Source organism: Uranotaenia lowii, chromosome 1, assembly GCF_029784155.1.
Source record: "Uranotaenia lowii strain MFRU-FL chromosome 1, ASM2978415v1, whole genome shotgun sequence".
NCBI lineage: Eukaryota > Metazoa > Arthropoda > Insecta > Diptera > Culicidae > Uranotaenia > Uranotaenia lowii.
The window spans coordinates 172,227,352-172,246,943 of NC_073691.1; the positions used below are offsets into that span (position 1 = coordinate 172,227,352).

The 19,592-nt window shown below is 37.5% G+C and overlaps 2 protein-coding genes across 4 annotated transcripts in view; both read left to right on the plus strand.

Annotated features, from left to right (window-relative positions):
- The window catches only part of LOC129753707 (ecdysteroid-regulated 16 kDa protein), a 43,892-nt gene extending 26,149 nt beyond the window's left edge, over positions 1 to 17,743 (plus strand). For all 3 annotated transcript variants that reach the window (XM_055749704.1, XM_055749583.1, XM_055749644.1), the window contains exons 2-4: positions 7,227 to 7,362; positions 7,485 to 7,601; positions 17,418 to 17,743. In XM_055749704.1, coding sequence (XP_055605679.1) covers positions 7,281 to 7,362; positions 7,485 to 7,601; positions 17,418 to 17,701 — 483 coding nt within the window. In that variant the 5' untranslated portion in view covers positions 7,227 to 7,280 and the 3' untranslated portion in view covers positions 17,702 to 17,743. The remainder of the gene's footprint in view (positions 1 to 7,226; positions 7,363 to 7,484; positions 7,602 to 17,417) is intronic.
- Positions 17,744 to 17,930: 187 nt separating this feature from the next.
- On the plus strand, positions 17,931 to 18,515 carry LOC129738153 (uncharacterized). Its single transcript, XM_055729338.1, has one exon. It carries the CDS (start codon positions 17,931 to 17,933, stop codon positions 18,513 to 18,515), a length of 585 nt encoding a protein of 194 aa, XP_055585313.1.
- Positions 18,516 to 19,592: the final 1,077 nt, after the last annotated feature.

Below are 19,592 nucleotides of genomic sequence, written 5' to 3' on the forward strand. Positions count from 1 at the left end.
TAGTTGTTTTGCTTTAATTCAGACGATTGAAGTTGCTGAGGTATCCTAACTCAAATAGACAAAATTTGATAATTAGTTCAAAATTTTGCTTATAAATGTTGAAATCAGTTAGGTTTGAATCGTTGATAAAATAAAATAACCAAAAATAGTATTTTTCAAATCCAACCACAATCTTTTATTGGAATTTAGTAAACCAAAGTTGCAATGGTTTTATTGGGGTTAATTGTTATTAATTAGAAATTCATATGGTACACCATGTTAGATTCAAATCATGACGATGAGGTGCACTGCCATAAACTATCAATCAGATCTTTTGAAAGGGGAAAATTATTATTTTGGTTCGTTTCACATAGAGCATGACTGTGCATTCAATAACAAATGCAAGAATTATACACACTGCAGTCTATTAAACACAAAGAAACCTCATAGCACAATCAACTAGAGGCCTTACAACATAATCCGAATCAAATTGGATTTTAATTTAGTTCCTTAATGTGTTTAACATCCGATAGTTTCTCCAGTGTACTACCTGAGCCGGATGGAGAATGTCGATTAGTGGTCATTGTGTTTATGCCACGATCAATCATTAAAAAACGCACAGTGTTGCACTGAAAATAATTTTCACTTGAAATATTTTTCTGTGATATTTTTTTGTATTTGAGCTGATTACAATGAAGTTTTTTAAAGGGATGTAACACGTTCGTCGACACGCTCATTTTGATAGTTTTACTAGCCAGATGTTCAGATTCCAAGAATCAACAATCGTGGCGAAAATCCTTTCGGGAGCCTAATTTGTATCAGAATCTGAAAAATATTTCATCAAATTACTGTTTTTTTTCTTAGATTTGAAAAAATCAAAAAGAAAACTAATGTAATTTTTTTCTGAAGTCAAAATTACTTAAAGTTATCGAGAGAGCTGACCATTAGACTGAGTCGATTTGGGGTCATTTTCGAATTTCTCAAACCCTGGGGTCTCAAAACCTTCGTTTTGGTCCAAAACTCATCCATGATTTTTTGCAGAATTTTTAAGTAATGTTTACATGAGTAAATTTGGACTTTTAGGTTTGTATGGGAAAATTGAATATTTTGTACTGAAAAATCAACATCATTTTTGTTTCTTCTGTGGAACCGAGCCAGCTAGTGGTTTTTGTGCAAATTTATAAAATTCCTAAAGGAAATTTTCCGCTGAACAACTTTGTCGAAGGCCGTAAATTCGTATCTTATTAGACAAAAAAGTTATTAGCTGTTCAACAGAGGTATGTCTTTCGGCATTGATAAACAATAAATTCAATAAACACCACTGTTGTGTGCCTTGCGAGGTATTGCATGACTACTTTTCATGCAATACTTCGCGGGGCACAAGCAGTAGTGTCAATTGAATTTATTATTTGTCAATGCCAAAAGACATACCTCTGTTAAACAGCTAATAACTTTTTTTTCTAATAAGATACGAATTTACGGCCTTCGACAAAGTTGTTCAGCGGAAAATTTCCTGTAAGAAATTTATAAATTGGCACAAAAACCACCAGCTGGCTCGGTTGCACAGAAGAAACAAAAATGATGTTGATTTTTCAGTACAAAATATTCAATTTTCCCATACAAACCTAAAAGTCCAAATTTACTCATGTAAACATTACTTAAAAATTCTGCAAAAAATCATGGATGAGTTTTGGACCAAAACGAAGGTTTTGAGACCCCAGGGTTTGAGAAATTCGAAAATGACCCCAAATCGACTCAGTCTACTGACCATTGATTTGAAACGTTTATTTTCAAAACCTTTGTTACTTTTTGCAGTACTTTTTCTAAAATTTATTAAATGATTCTTTCAGCTATTTTCAAATGTTTGCCTTGAATCTCAGAACCGAGAGCTGAATTAATAATATTTAATGCATATTTGAACTCAGCATTCCCAACCCAATTTTATACACCTCGAAAAAATGTGAATTTTTAATGCCTTGTGCTATCAAAAATTGATGCTTCATTTCATGGTTTTTAAATGCCACAAGGCAACCAAATCCACATGTTCGGAGGTGAAAAGAATATAGGAACTAATTCGAACAGTTTTGGTTGCTGATTAAAACACTCATTTTTTTCTATTAGCTCTTGATTCATAGATATTTTTCAAAAATAGGCATGTAAAAATTTATTAAACAAATTTGTGCTCTTTTTTGGCAAAACTGTAGAACATCACAACTATTAAGGTTTTAAACTCAAGAATCAACTTTTCCAAAAACTGAGATGAATTTTCTTCTGAGACTTTAACCAAGCTGCTTAATGAATTTAAATATTTAACATCAAATACTTTAAAGGCTTTCTTAAATGAAATTCAAAACCTAATCCATTCATTTTTTTTTTGAAAATTGTAAAATTAAGTTTTTGAAAGCGATTGATCTCAGAAACAAAAGTAACTCGACAAGATCTGAATCCTTGATTGAATGAAGGGTGGGAAATTGATTTATAATCATCCTTCAGTTTTCAGTTTTCATGTAGGTTTATTAGTTTATCAGTTATCAAAGATCGATTCTATAGTCCTATTTGCCGCTGATAGTGTTGTTGATATTATGCTGGTTGTTTCACCAACACTTTTTAGTTTTGGGACAATCAACCTCAAAAACGACCATGTTTGTCGACCGGCTGTCCTTTTTTGTACCGAGAGCTTTGGAGGTTAATTGTCCCGTCTCATCTGTACACGCTCAGCAAGTGTGCGTAAGAAATGTCAAAAACGAACTTTAACATTTTCACATGTCATATCATCAAAACTAGTGTTGATAAGCAAAATCTGACAAATGTTCTTAATGCGAGAAGACCAAATCTTCCAAAATTAGGCTTAGGCACAAAAATTCTGTTCTCATATGTCATTTCTTAAAAATCGTTTTGAAAAATTGGGAATAATGTGCCCTTTGAGGAATAAAAAAATTACTTCATTCATACATTCTTTTTTGCAAATTTGTTATAATTAGAAACCGAAGGTTCAAGAGCAAATCAATGAAACTAAAATTGCAAAAAGTCCAGCGTTCAGAAGCATATTTCATTATTTTATTTCAGAATTGAATTAAGAGTTATAAATAAAATTCTTTGATGCAATTCACCATGAGAAATGAATTGTAGAATTCATAAAAATAACACGATACATCATCGAATCGTTATTCATTTTTCTTCATTATTGCTTCTCTCTTCCTTGTTTTTCATTTATCTGTGCTCTTTTTTTCTTTTCTGTTCTTCCTCCAAATATGTTTTATCGAATCTTATTTTCATTCTTTCTATAATATCTTTCTATTTTATTCTTTCTTTATCTCTTTTCCTTTAATAACCTCTCATTCCCAGTCTTACAACGAATCTCTAAGAAAGTATACCAGGCATTCATCTGATCACTAATCAACTATCCAAGTATTCTATCGGATCATCTGACAATCCTTATTTGATTCTTTCATTGGATCAACATCCTATCATTCCAGTCTTACGTCGGATCACTTATCAATCATCCGAGTCTTGCATCGGATTAAGATCATATCATTCCAATCTTCCATCGGATCACTAATCAATCATCCGAGTTTTTCATCCAATCATATGATAACCCTTCATCGAATCCACGGATTATCATCCGAGTCTTTCATCGGATCACTAATCAATCATCCGAGTCTTTCATCGAGTATTCCATCAAATCATAATCCGAGTCTTTCATCGAGTATTTCATCAAATCATAATCCGAGTCTTTCGTCAGATCACTGTTCATTCGTCCGAGTCTTTCGTCGGTTCCACGAACATCATCCGAGTCTTTCATCGGATCACCAAATCATTATTCGAGTCTTGCATCTTTCATCGGATGCACGAATCATCCGAGTCTGTCATCTGATCACCAAATCATCATCCGAGTCTTGCATCGGACAACATCCTATCATCCGAGTTCTTCATCGAATTATAATCAATCATCCGAGTTCTCTTCTTTCAACTACCAAATTTAATTCATCAGAACTCAGCACTTGAATACTTCCTTTAAATGATTCGCTCCTGGCAAATCTTCGAAATAAAATAAACCAGAGTTTTCACGAAATCTCGCTGTTTACACTTTTTGTTGTTTCTTTTTTTTAATGATCTCGCGCCGATCCTCCGGTGCATAGGGCCGTGGTAAAAGACCTCCACTGTTGACGATCCGGAGCCAGCGTCTTCACCTGGTCCCAGTCAAGATTCTCGTCGACAGTTCGGATTTCAGCGGCTAGGCTTCGCCGCCAACGAGTTCACCTCTTCTTCGGTGTCCTTCTGGATTCCAGTCTAGCGCCTCCCTGCAAATCTCGTTTTCATCTTTTCGTAGCGTGTGCCCAATCCAACTCCACTTTCGTTCCCGAATCTCGATTTCTAGCGGCCTTTGATGACACCGGCGATGTAGTTCCTTATTCGAGATCCAGTTGCCATGCCACCAAGCGCGGATGATATTCCACAGGCAGCGGTTTACAAATACTTGCAGTTTTCGCGTCGTCACTGCATATGTGCACCAAGTTTCGCACCCGTACAACAATACGGATTTGACGTTTGAGTTGAAGATTCGGATTTTCGTTCGTAGAGAGATCTGGCGTGACCGCCAGATGTTTCGGAGACTCGCAAATGCAAAACGGGCCTTATCTGGCTACCAAGATACTGGAAGCACTCCACTTTCTAACTTGTTGCCCATCTACCATGAAGCTGGAGGGATTTGCTGTGTTGATCTCCATCGACTTGGTTTTTTCGACATTGACTTTGAGACTTGCTGCCTTGGAACTTTCGGTGAGGTCGTCGAGTTTGCTCTGCATGTCCCCCTGTCTAAAACCAATTTATCCTTTGTTGTGTTCCAAACATCACTCCACTTCTTTTGCACTTCCATTTACGAGCATGTTAAGTATCATTTACGGGGTTACTAATAATAACTCGGATAGTAAGTATCATACCTGGCGTAAGTTTAACCTGGAGACTGCGCCATTGTCTTACTTGCTATATATTTTTGCAATACTTACTAAATTTTTCCAAATTATCAAAAATTTTACCGCTTCAATTTCTATTACAACCAAAACTCGTTTACTGAATGACCAAGATCTCCTCTTTTTCTCTTTTCATGTTCTTCAACCCACGCTTAACTTCAATCAATCATTGTCTTTCAAATATAACGCAACCAGAGGTGCCAGGTGTCCTGATAAATCAGAATTTGTCCTGATTTTCAAAAGACTGTCCTGATTTGATAAATTGTCCTGATTTGTCCTAATTTTTTTTAAAAAAAAGTATGTACTTAAAATGTACTGAATTGGCCTGATTTTCAAAAAAGTATCTGAATTGCAATTTTATTTGTATTCTAGATATCAGGAGATCGTACTTATCTGTACTAAAATAGTTGAACCGATAATAATGTTCGGTTCAAATTATATTGAAATGCGGTGTTTTCCTATATAAACTGCAGGCCAACCCACCTCAGTGCATAAATTAAGGCTTCTACAGTACCTGTATTTCGCCTTCATTTATGCAATTTAACCAGAATTTGTGATGTCCTGAAAATCCCTGATTATTTCTTTATGTTGTCCAAATTTTTGACACCTGGCATCCCTGAACGCTACAAATCAAAGTTTCATGACGACTGTTCAATGTTTGATTAAGATTTATTTATTCTTTCTAATTTAAATTTATTCATTCATTTATTACTGATGAATAGTTCAAACTTATCGATCCATTTACCATATCCACCACAACCAACTTCTTCCTGAACTGTTAAGGGAAAATGCCTCAATGTTTGATAACTTCCTTGAATCTTAAAATAACTTTTTCCATCCAACTTGTTCAATTCTGTTTTTCAAACTAAAATGCCACTCGCTTGAAGGTACCCCTTATGCACTTCGACGAAGGCACGCGCGCACATTTGGTCGGACAGGGTGTATTTTACTACTACCACTATTATTACGACTTGTCCATATTATTTATTTGCGAACAATAACGAAAATTCCCACATGTTTACGATATTATCCAACTAATCAATACGATCTCTTCCGATAGTGAATGCAATTAATTTTCATAGCTCCATTCAACACGCAGGGCGAGCAACGAACGCATGTTTGAAACTCTTTAGTCCTGTGGTCGAAATCGTTCACAACCATTGGCGCTGTAGAGTATGTACGCGCGTAATCTTAATTCGGAATCTGCTTTCTATATTCTGAATTTGAATTTCAATTTTAATTGTGAATACTATTTGAGTTAGCAGTTGAAATCTGAACGCTTCCAAAGGGAAAAATAGACTTTTATTTTGAACAATAATGAATGCTTGGGAGTACTGGTGACTTGACTCTGTAGGATTCAAACTGATGTGATCTCTTGGTTTGTTCACGAGTTGTTCAACAGTTAGAAAGTCCATCAGTAGCAGGAAAGGTTAAAGCCAATTAGAGTCTATTATGATGCATCTACTATAATTGAATTTACTGTAATTTTCTAACGACGTTTGTACTTTACATGCTAGTGCGCAGTGATAATTGTTGTTACCTATTACTAACAATTATTGAGTGGTTATCGACAGTGATCTACAAAATGCAGTTCATTTCGTTTTCCGGTTCAGATTAAGATTTCAACTCTGAATAAGAAACGAATTTTCAACGGGGCTTATTTTGAGAGCCACATGACGTGACCGCGCGTGAGGTGACGATAGTCGAGTCACCTCATAACGTCACGGGACTCTGGTCACCGGTATCGAAAGTCGGTATTAGTGAACATCATTAGAAAACGAAATAGTAATATTCTTCATTGAAGAAGAAAAACCGGTATTTGAGGACAATGTTGTTGATGAGAATTTTGAATCAGGTCTGACAGTTGTATGTATGTATGTATGGCTTTGGTGTTTTTTGGCCGAGAGTGTTATACTCTATATAACCACTTTCCTTCTTTTTCTAGCTACATGAGCTATACATATTTCGAAGACACAGTGTGTCGATATTGATGATTTTCAAATAGGTCTGACAGTTGAAGTGCACAAATTGAGCCTCTAGCGATGCATAACTTGTTTACTGATCACTTAGAGAGGCTGTCTCGATGAGTGGCTTCATGCAGAAGTTCATTTGATTGGGCAAATATTGGCTTCCCACCATGAGCTAGCCAGTTTGAAAGCGCGCTTCATAATTGAGGAGAAAAAAAAAATAATTCAAATATTACCTTAAATACAGACGTCCTTGCCGATTAGATCGAACTGGTAGATAACAACAACTTATTTTGTTTTCGCTTTTCAGAAACCTGAAATAGTTGAGTAAATCGGCAAACAGCGTCACCTAACTAACATCAACATGAACCACCTCATCATCACAGTGCTGGCTTTGAGCAGCTTCTACCTCTACGCCGAGGCAACGGTTGTTAATGGATGCCCCAGTAAGTGTGATTCGATGAGTTGAAAAAAGTAGATTGCCAAGAGCTAATTAACGACGGCGCGCGGCAGGTAATAAAGTGTATGGGTAACTAACAATTATCTTCCGTGTTCCGCTTCGTTGCAGGCACCAAAAGTCTGGTTCCGATCGAGAGCAACACCGTCGACATCAGCAACTGCACCAAAGGGCCCTGCAAGCTGAAAAGGCGCACCAAGGTGTCCATCAACCAGAAGTTCACGCCCTGTAAGTGTTGAGTTACATGTCAATTATCCCGGAAGTTATTACCCATTGGCGCGTATGTACACAGATATAGGTTATTGGAATCCCTAGCTTGGGGAGGCTGAAATATTTTTAAATTACTCAACCTATATTGCGCGTTTGACGCGTAATAATCGGTCAATCGTTGCTATCTGTGTTCTAAGGAAAAGTTTTCAAAGTCACCTTTGGACCAGCGTTGACACATCGAAATCTGTACTTTCGAGTGAAAAATCTTTTTTGACTTTTTTGACAAAAATGCTTAATTATTCTTATCAACTATATATGAAAAAAATTAGTGCAATCATCACAAACATTGTTTTTACACCCCAGTGTTTGTAATTGATACAATTTTGAATTTTAAACCGTTCAAAGTCTCTCAAATCAATCTCACTGAAAAATAATAAATATTTCATTAGGTCAGAATTATTTACATGGCATATTTAAAAACACAGTGCTTTGGATTACATCAAATGCCAAAAATCTGTACAAATCTGTACTTAAAATGAATGAAAAAAAACTGTACTTTTCTAGACAAATCTGTACATATGGCAACCGTGCTCTGGATTAAGGTTGCACACAAAAAAAAGCATAGTAAAATTACTAAATTCGTGGTTCAAATGAACAACAGGCAACCAGAGTTCCGAAAATCAATCAAAACAAACACTCAGGATGCGTTTCCTGTTGGAAACATTCTGATTGTATAATGGGATAGCGCCTCTCGCAACTGCTTCGCCTGGCTGGTATGCAATCTCGATCAGCGCTCCTATCAGCTATGCAAACCGAGTCGCGTCATTCAGAATCATCGGTTTAGCAAACATCGCATATCGGAGATGAGTGAGATACAAACTGATCCATTCTGAATGTAGCTCACTCAGTATCTGCCTGAATTATATGAAATTCAAAATTATTTTTTGCAGGACGAGAAAAATCAAACAGTTGTGCGGGACACCATAAATTCTCAGTAGTTTTAACGTGACGGCCGACAGTTTAAAAAGAGAACTTGTAAAAATTGAAAAACCCGGCGAAAGCTAACATCTTTCCCTCACAAACACAACTACAATTTGATTTTGATCATACTGATGTTAAAAAAACGTTATAACAACAAATAAATTTATTAATTTGCTATATATCAAATCAAACAAAATACGCTAATGATCGGCTTCATGTATCACTCACTCACTGCCTGATCCATTCACTCCTGATCGAAGACCAACAAGATTCGCCATATGCATTGCGCATTGGTGAGATTCCAATTTGATGATGGTGCTGCACTGTTTCGACAGCAAGCATCGTGCGAGGTGATCTGTATTTTAGCGATGAATTGAACGATCGATGATCGGGTAGGTCCAGTAGCAATCAATAACGAAACCCAACCGCTGTACGTTCAGGTGCGAAGTGCAATCAGAAACATTCTTTGAAAATGAGCGATTTTCAGAACACTGCAGGCAACCATATTTTTGAGTCAAATATGTTTTGTTGTTTATAATACCTTACGCATAGGTATTTTACCATGTGCTTCATTTGGCTGCGCATAGTAAATTCGATTGCGTTTTAGTAAAATTGTCAATGAAGTGATGCATTGTTTTACTTCGTGCCTAGTAAAATTAATATGTTTCATGATGAAACTAGCATGTGTTATGATAAAGATTAGTATGCGCGAGGAGCTTGATTCAAATAGTAAAATTACTATGTATGTTTGTTTGTTTATTTGTATGCATGCATTATAACATAATTTAAAACATTAAAATTCACACTTCCGATACACGTCGGTCAATGTTAGTGTGTTCTTCCGATGCTCTGGAAGGATTTTCAAAGTTCTGAAACTTGAAAGCAACTCAAAATTTGTTTGTTTACTCACGGGTTTGATGATTAATGATCCTGAATTAGTATGAACAACAAAAATGTTTACCATAGTAAAATTATCATACGCAATGATGTTTTTGAGTCAAGTATGTTTTGGTCTCAAAAGTACCATGTGCGTAGTATTTTGTTGATATGAATTGGTGCCACAATGTCTAAATTACTATGCGAACGCTAGTTGTAATAGAAATTATGATGAAATTATCATGACCGTAGTATTTTCGACAACAAACATTGAAAGTTATCGAAAATTACCAGATACATAGTAATTTCAATAATGTTTCATGCACACTTTTACAAAACTGATGTTATACTTTACGTAGTTGAAAATGGTAAAATTATCATGACAACGTCTTTGGAATACCCACTCAATTTTTTTCCGTGTGTCCAAATATCCACGGTGGCCACAGCTTTTTATTATAGAAACTCCCTCTTTTTTCCGGTTTTCCAAGTAATCGATAAAATTTCCCAGGGTTTCGATTTTCAATGCTGTTTTACTCCAAATTCCAAATTTCAACACTATTTAGAAGCAGCTGGTTTCTTTTGTATGACTTATTTTAAAGATATGTAACAAAATGTATGATCGAGGCTCCCGTTTCCTCTTCCTATCTCAATAAAAGAAGGGAAGAGTCCCAAATAATTATAGAAACATTAATCGCATCATAATACAAACCCATACCAAATTCGATGCCTTTCGACTGTTTGACTCTCGACATCTTGTAAAAAAACTGTGGTGGCCCCCTTCCTCATCCTATTTGTTTACTGGAATAAGGGGAAAGGGGTCTCAACAACCATAGAATCTTTTTCCGTATTCAAATAAATCCTCCCACGCCAAATTTGGTTCCATTTGCTTGATTAATTCCCCTGTCACGCAGTCATGTCTCTCCACTGGAAGAAGAGAGGGTCTCAAATAATCATAGAAACATTTTTCGTATCTAAATACCCTACAATGCCAAATCTGACTCCATTTGCTTGACTGATTCTCGAGCTAAATATGTTAAAAATTGTAAAAAAGCTCCCCTCTAGAAAAAAGGAGGGTACTAAACATTCATAGAAATATTCCTCGTATCTAAATCCCCTCCCGTGCCGAATTCGGTACCATAAGCTTGAAAGGCTGTTACAGTTGATTTTTAGAACTTTTATTATGGTGTGATTTGAGCAAAAATGCAGTTAAAAAACCCAACCCTAATCAAAAATAAACCAACTTGTTCGACCAGATTTGGCCCACTGTATCGAACTTATTTTTGAAAAAACCCGACAGCCCATAGTTCCCGAAAAACGAAAAAAAACTTGTACTTTCATCAATATTTCCGAACAAGAAGATGACAGTAAAGAAACTAGTATGCAATTGGATAACGAAGTCTCTATAACCACAGCTGAAATGATTGCTATCAAAACCGCACTGGAAAACGTAAACACAATTATAGCAAACAGGACATTAATTCTTACAGATTCCCAAGCATCATGTAGAATCCTAAATCAGCAATTAGAAACAAACGAATTCGATGAACTTACCTTCCAAATAATAAAACTAGCCGAATCGAAAAAAGCAACCATACAATGGATTCCTGCGCATATACAAATCGTGGGTAATGAAAAAGCAGACACTGCGGCTAAACAAGGGCTGTCGAGCCCATGCATACTAGTGAATAAATCACGGATCAGTGATAAGACACTGAAAGCAAAAAATGAGTGGTTAAATTCAATCAACAGATGGTACCAGGAGTACGTACATACATCACAGAAAGGTTCGAAATTCTACCGCTTTCAAGCAGCTTTTAACCGAAAACCATGGTACTGGAACAGCAAACTGAAAAACACAGAAATTAGAACCATGAATCGAATATTAAGTGGGCATGATTATTCACCCTATCCGCTGTTTCGAAGCTGCGCTGCTGCCATCTGGGTTAGTACGATGTTGCGTGAGCAGCATTCCGGGTGAACGATAAATGTTTGACGACTTGACATTGCTTCGAGTTAAGTTTTCATAAAACCAAATGAAAACTTAAATAAATCCAAAATGTAGGAGTGAAGAAAACACTCTTTTGAAAAATTGGAGTTTGTTTTCAATTAAATTAGAATAAATAAGCCTGGTAGAAGAGTCAATTCTATTTGATAGCTCCATTTTAAAATAGCCAGTCGTTCAGAAAAAACTAACATGAAAAACAATCAATTCGTCCATTTTCTAAACTTTTTAATTTTTTCCAATAATCTATATTTTTATATTATATCTTTTTATTCAACTTTATGCGCTTCTCGCTGGTCTGTATGCATGAACGATTTTTTCGTTGTTACTTTAAACTATAATTATTGGATTTGGTTTAGTTGTTACATTTAATGAAAACGTTAGATCAAAATTTAAATAGTTCCAGCCTAAGACAGAATTAAATGTTAAATTTTACTTTGAAATTTTGTACGGCTAGTGGTTCTATACATTTTATTTTCAATAAAATTTCCCAAAAAAATTCAGATCATAAGGTCCGATAAAAGTACAAAACGTGATATACACTCAGAAATAAATAAAATATCAAACAGTTATATTTTAGGTATTTTCACATATCTCCCTCTTTACGCACACGGATATTTCTCATGGTGTAATTACTGGGATATTTCTCACTGGGAAATATTTCTGCGATTAAAATTTATGCATTGAGAAATGTTATGGAACGACATCTGGTGGTCAGAAATAAAAGTTTGAGCCGTAACGTAAAGGCAAACGCTTAAAGCAGAAATAAACAGAAAAACCAAACGAAAATCGTTTGATTTTCGTCCATGTTCTATGGTCAATGTGCATAATTGACCATAGCATAAAAACATGTGCATTTCGCTGGTAATATTACATGCTGCAATTGAGTCCATCCTTTTTAAATACGATTCAGATAAATATTTAAAGAGAATGGAATCTGCATGCAGTCAAGTTGAAAGGCATTTAGCAACTGAAGAATCTAGCATGTGCTCATACCCGTTTAGTTGGGACTCAAACGCACAAAGCGTTTGTTTGAACAAAATAATATATAATTTCTCGGTTATTAAATTTTATGCATTGGATCATTACACGCCAAGAAATTATTCGGATGCATAAATTTAAATATCTGAAATAGTTATTTTTTAATATTTCTGGATATTAATGTCAGAGAAATATCGGAGTTATTGAAATATAATAATTTTCATATTTTTTTCATTTCTGAGTGTAACCATTGAACGATGTCAATTGAATAGCATCAAAGTAAACTTAAATTGTGTAGAAATTCAAGGATATATTTTTTTCATTTCAACCACAATCAAATATCCCAATCCGCCTTCCACCTTTAAAATGATTGCGCCTGATTGTATGCAGCAGCAGAAGGAAATCTTTTAGAAAATAGCAAAAATTTATGTTTTTTTCGAATAAAAAAATTTAGCTTACCAATCGTTGGGTCCTTCCCAAATTTTGATGGAATGTTAATTGACTTCTCTTCTAACAAACTGCAATTGAAAATGTGCATTTCGCTTAAGTTTTCATTCAAAAATATTTGAAATACTCAGAAGGGTTTTTGGAGTGGTAAAAAATTGACCTGCTTTGATGTCGATGTGCGATGCTTCACGGCACTTACACATTTTTTTCTATAGCTCAAAATAATCTCTGAACCTTCTACTTTAAATTTGTATCCACAATTTTTTGAAAATCCTAGCCAAATCAGAGAAAATAGTAATTTTTTACAAGCTAGTATTTCCACCTGTTTGTTTACATTTTTTGCACGCACACGATCTGTCAAAAATTAGCTTCGAAATCGCGAATTGGCTTGGTATAATGAGAGTTCGTAACTCAATATACTGCGAGCTCTGCGAAGAACCATTCACAACCGAACACATCATCCTATATTGTATACAGTTTAACCATCTACGGAACTATCACGATTGGGACAAATTTACCAATTCTCTGGCCATCAACATAAAACGAAGAAGAAGAAGAAGAAGAATATTTCCGAACGTCAGTTTTGGGCAAGAGGGGAAAAAAGTGTGGTGCTGAGTCGTTAGTGCGGAGGCTTTTTTGCATGCGGGTCTGCGGAAAGATTCGGGGCTTTTGCTCCGCATCCCCACGGAGGACAGAGGCGGCGATCGTGGCACAGATGGCCACTCCATCATCGCCGACTTCGGAGCCAACACATCAACAGTTCCCTCAAAAAAGGTGCACAACAGCAACCTCGAACGCCCACACCTCCGGCAGCCAGGGAAATGCTGCACTAGCAGCAGGAAACGACTTCGGCAACAATATCCGACTCGGCAATGTCGTGCGCTCCATCGGTTCGACACCAGCCACACCTCCGGCTGCTTGGGAGATGCTGCACCAGCAGCAGAACAACAACATCCGGCACGGCAAGGTCGTGCGCGCCATCGGTGCGATACCAGCCACACCTCCGGCTGTGTGGAAAGTGCTGCACCAGCAGCAGAATGACAACAACATCCGGTACGGCAATTCGGTGCGTCGCAATAGATGCCAGCAGCAGAACATCAACACCAGCAGCAGCATGGCCAGGTGGTCGAGAGTCTCGGAGGCAAGTACGAGGCCGACAGTGGGACCATGCATGGTTCTCAGGAAGGTGCCAGTCGGACAAGAACCGTAAGTGGAACGTGCAAAAAAAAAAATACACTCCTAAACAAAATGACCAGAATAGTCGGGAGATTGAGTGGGTGAAAATAAAAGTGTCCAACTGTAAAATTTGAACAAATGTTTTCGTTTTTTCCTTTTGTGGCGACGACCATAAGAAACCTCCTGTTACAAGGCTCTCAAGTTATGCAAATATTTCTTTTTTGGTTTGGAGAACCCCCCTCCCAGCAAGAGGAAGAGATCTCAAACTGTAAAAGGAACCTTCCCCGGCGTCAAAAGCATTCACCTGCCAAGTTTCAAGCAAATCGGTTCTGTAGTTTCCGAGTCTATAGGAAACAGATAGACAGACAGACAGACAGAAATAAATGTTTAAAAACATACTAGCTGACCCGTTGTTCTTTGCTCGTCCAAAAATAAATTAAATTTGCAATTTTTTTGTCTTGGTAAATATTCATTTTAAAATGAGAACTGCTGCTGGCGATGATTTCAACTTATTTCGTAAAACTTGATCTTTTAATTTGTTTTAATTTTAACTGTGTTTTTGTAAGTTTCGTGAGTTCTTTAATTATGCCATTATGTATGTTTTGTTTGTATTGATTTTCCACCCTCTCCCTCTTATCAAATGGGAAGGGCTCACCAATTTTTTTTAATTATTTGGTTTTTGTTGACTGGAGTGGCTAAAAAACTTTCATTAAAAAAAATTGGTACAATCTAAATTACATCACATGCCACATTTGACTCCATTTGTTTGATTAGTTTTCGAATTTCGCTAAATAAAATAGGAGATAAACTTACTTCTTTCCTACTCCACCCCAAAATAGGGAGGGTTCCAAACGTTTCGTACGCAAACAACCTCTCTTATAAAAGATGGTTTTTTTGATTGATAAGTGCTCGATTTATTCTAAAATTCTCCACTACTTGAAGAGCTTGGCGTTTCTAAAAATCATACCGATTTTTTCGTTCCCAAAACCCCTCCATTTCTTAGATAAGCTCTCGAGTTGTGCCAAAAATTGTATAGGCACCTCCTTCCTTCCTTCCTTCCTATCTTCCCAAGAAAGAAGGCAGGGATCTCGAATAATCATAGAAATATTCCTCGTGTTACTTTTATTGGAAAATTTTCCAGATATGTAAAAAAAATTACAGGAGCCCCCCTCCCTCTCCCTATCTCACCTCTGGAAGGGTAAAGGGATACCGAAGATTCAGGGAAACATTTATCATACCCTTATAAAATCCCATGAAAAATATGTATCCAGTTGCTCGATTTGTTCTTCAGCTATACAGAAATTTGTATGGAAGCCCCCCCGCTTTTCTCCTATTTCCCCACTGTAAAAAGGGTGGGGTTCCAAATAATCATAAAAACATTTATCGTTCCCAATTATCCTCCTATGCCAAATTTTGTTCCATTTGCTCGATTAGTACCCCAAATTGAGCACAAAATTGTAAGGGAACCCTCCCCCCCTTTCATCTTCCCATCGGAGAAGAGATGAGTGCCAGATACTCATTTAACAATTTCTCCTGTCCTAATATCATCCCATATTAAATATGGTTCCATTTACTTAATAAATTTTGGAGTTGTGTAAAAAATTGTAAGAGAGGCCCCCTGCCCCCTTCGTATCTCCCTACTGGAAAAGCGAAGGGATCTCAAATAACCATAGAAATATGTATCGTTCCCGAATACCCTCCTACGCCAAATTTGATATAACGATTTATCGTAGCCAAACGCTCAACCATGCTAAATTTGGTTCCATTTGCTTGAATAATTCTCGAGTTATACAAAAAACTGTAAAGGAGCCCCCCTTCCCCTTCCCATCTTCCCACTGGAAGGAGGCAGTGGTACCAAATTTTCATGGAAACACTTCTTATACTCAAATACTCTGCCCAATTTGGATCAGTTTGCTCGATTTGTTCTAGAGCTATGTAAAAACAGAGTGGCAACGCCTTCTCCCCCTTCCTATTTCCCCACTGGAATAAGGGCGGGATCTCAAAAAGGAAAATAATCGTTTTGCGTATTCTTATACCTTCCCATGCCGAATTTGGTTCCATTTGCTTGATTCACTTTTCAGCTAGATTAAAAATTGTAAGGGAGCCCCCTCCTCCTTTCTAATCTCCTCACTGGAAGAAGCACTCCAAATATTCATAGAAGCATTTCTCTTACCCAGATACCTTTCATTTCCAGTTATGTAACAAATAAGGACCCTCCTTCTACTTCTTCCAATCAATTAGAAGGTGGGAGTGGTACCAGATATTCTTAAAAATATCTCGCGTACCCAAATACTTTCTCATACCAAATTTGGTAGGTAAAATTTGCTTGATCGATTCTCGAGCTATGCAAGCATTTGTCTTTTGTTTGAGAGATCCCCTCTCCCCTTTCGTAGGGATAATAGATACCTTCCTCGTCCTCAGAATATTGTTTTTTTCGACACACCCTAGAACTTTAATATTCAAAAAATCATAACTCGCTTACGAAACGACATAAGTATGTGGTTTCTTCGGAAAAGTTGCCTCAAAAACCGTTGGCTACAACGTTGTACAAGACAGTTTGGCTTTATCTGTTCACTGGGAAAAGTTTTTATGTGTGAATCATGCAAAAAACACACGCCCTTATATTTGATTTAAGATGAACGGTTTGATGAGCATTTTTGCTGAAGACATCATTTGTCTATCTCTTATAGTTAGTATCTTCGTAATTATTTTGTCACAATAAAGTTCCGTCCTGGACCACTGTGCAGTGGCATACACGATGCAAATTGTATTCGCAGAATCGACCGAATCTCATCGAAATCCATCGCATTTGTGCCGGGCTTTTGCCTTATAGAACGTTAAGCGGGCCATACATTACACCAAATTTTTACAAATGCATTGAAATTCGATGAAGTTCTGTCGCTGCGAATACTATTTACGTGGTTTATGGCACTGCTTGGATTAGCGCGCAGTCGGTTTGAGTAAAATCGGTTTTGATCCAATTTTTTTAGCAGACAACCCTCTGTGGCACGGTGTATGATGATGCTGCATGTACAAATTTTGGCCATTTACTCAGCCCCAGTCGGAGTGCAGTTGGTTTTTTTTTTCATTATTTTATTTGCTGTTTTAGCCAACAATCGTTTGCGTTGGCAAGAACTATGTTTGCATCGTGAGTGGGCGACCCTAGAATCAAACAGTCGTCATGAAATCATCGAATTTTCACACGCATTTGTGTTATGTAAATGCGAGAGTTATTCAAACCCTTTCCGACAAAACTCTGTAATCATATGCCTCGCAATCGTAGATTATCCGGTTTAATTGTAGGTGCGCTAAACTAATAATTTGTTTCTAATTTGTTTTTGTTTCGTCAAAAATTTTGTTCTATCCGGCAGCCGAAGATATCAAATCGCTGACGACGACGGTGTTTGCCCAGGTGCTGGGACTGCCGCTGCCCTTCGTCGGCGTGGACGGAACCAATGCCTGCGACTATCTGTTTGCCGAGGACGGTGAAACCAAAACCGGATGTCCCCTGAAGGCTGGCGTTCCGGTCGTCTACAAGCGGGAATTCCCGGTGCTGGAAATCTACCCGAAGATGAGCCTGGTCGTGCACTGGGAACTGCAGAGCCGTGGCTCGAAATCGATCACCTGTTTCGAGGTGCCGGCAAAGATTGTGTAAATATTTCGGGCAGGGTTGAATAAACTTTTTTTTAAATTGAAATTTTCTATTTGCTTTCCAATGATGATGACGGACCGGAACACACATTTTTTACGGTTGTCAAGAATTTTCCTCTATTTCTGTGTCCAACTTTTAGCGTGTTCACCTGTATACCGAGAAGAATGAAATATGTACACGATAAAATCGAAGATGGTTTTCGACGATATCTACCAGCAATGACATTTCTACAATGCATCAGTTGAACATGAGCCTCGCTTCAGTATTGGCCGTTGCGTTCGGTGTTTTCGTCCTCTACCGAGTTTTTGGTAACGGACCAGCTGTTGTGGTCAGCTTCAATAGAATCGAACAACTTTTCGGGGCCGACGTTGCGAACTTCAGTCAACTTAAGCTGGTGCAGTCATGTTGCGGTGCGCCACCAACCCTGGACGGAAGCTGGCAGCTAAAACAAGATCTGGACAACAGTTGGATTTTGGTTACGCAAATGTTCTACCGGCCACCGGACTACGGTTACGAAGCCTTTCCCATTCCGATTAACTTCCGGTCGGTTCCGGTATGCGATTATCTCAACAGTTGCGATTATGGTCAGTTTTGGTTCCGATACCGGTACAATACGAATTTTCCGGAACGAGTGCTGGGTCGGTGGATGTGTCCGCTGCCGAGAGGCGAATACCAAATGAGAATGGCTCCGCTAGGAACTGGATTTCTTCCCTGGTTTCCAAAGGTGGGAGCCTACCGGTTTGAGTTCCGGTTGATGCGAGGCGGAGTGTTGCGCATGAGTGTCGCTCTGTTTTTCGATGTAGCAATAGTGCAATAAAATACGGAACACATTTTAACTTGTTTTTCTAATTTTCAAATAGCTCGTGAGCGGAAATATGTAAACGAAAGTTCATAAGACTTTTCGCATGACAAGAAGTTTCGATGGTACAGAAATCGAATTATGCCCAGATTTTTAATATTTCTTCGTTTTGTTGTTATCAGTTCTTGTTTGTTGTCAGTGAAAAGGTTTGTGATAAAGCTTAGTTGGCAGAACACTTATCATCGAGTGACCGATTTCTAAAAAAAATTGCAAAGATTTTAATATCTGAAATCACTCAAGAAAGTCTTTGAGTGTTTAAAAAAAACGAACACATACATACATACAAAGAATCTCAATGCAACTTGTTTCATCGAAGAGATTTCATTAACTTAACACTAAGCGTACATCTTTTGAGGATATGATGATGGATAGCGTATGAAAAATACTAATTCCACCAACCCACAGAAAATGTTCCGAAGATTTCAAGATTTAGATTTAGAGAATTCAAAAATTAAAGGGTGATACGGTCAAAATTTGGTCAATATAAACTTGACGTAATTCTTTCAATTTTGCATTTAAAAAACCTGAACACCCCTCATTTTGAAGGTGTGTGTGTGTGTAGAATGTTGCTCCTATTTTGATTTTGGAATTCACTCTTCAGCTGTCAAAATACCGTCCAAGGAAGAAGAGCAACGTATCAAAATTCTGCTTGCGCATCGCGAAAATCCGAGCTACTCGCAGGCAAAGCTGGCAAAATCGCTTAAAGTTGCCAAATCAACCGTTACAAATGTAATTAAAGTGTTTGGGAACGTTTGTCGACAGCCAGGAAGTCTGGATCGGGGGGAAATCGAAAACCGGAAGCCGCTGAGACGACAAAGAGAGTTGCCGATAGTTTCAAGCGAAACCCTAACCTCTCTCTCCGAGATGCCGCAAAAAAGCTGGGCGTATCGTCTACAACCGTGCATCGAGCCAAAAAACGAGCCGGACTATCAACTTACAAGAAGGTAGTGACTCCAAATCGCGATGATTTACAAAATACGACGGCCAAAGCGCGATCCCGGAGGCTGTACACGACGATGCTGACGAAGTTTGACT

What these genes read in the sequence shown, in the direction of transcription:
- LOC129738153 (XM_055729338.1), top strand. Translation starts at nt 17,931, where the DNA reads ATGCATCAGTTGAACATGAGCCTCGCTTCAGTATTGGCCGTTGCGTTC.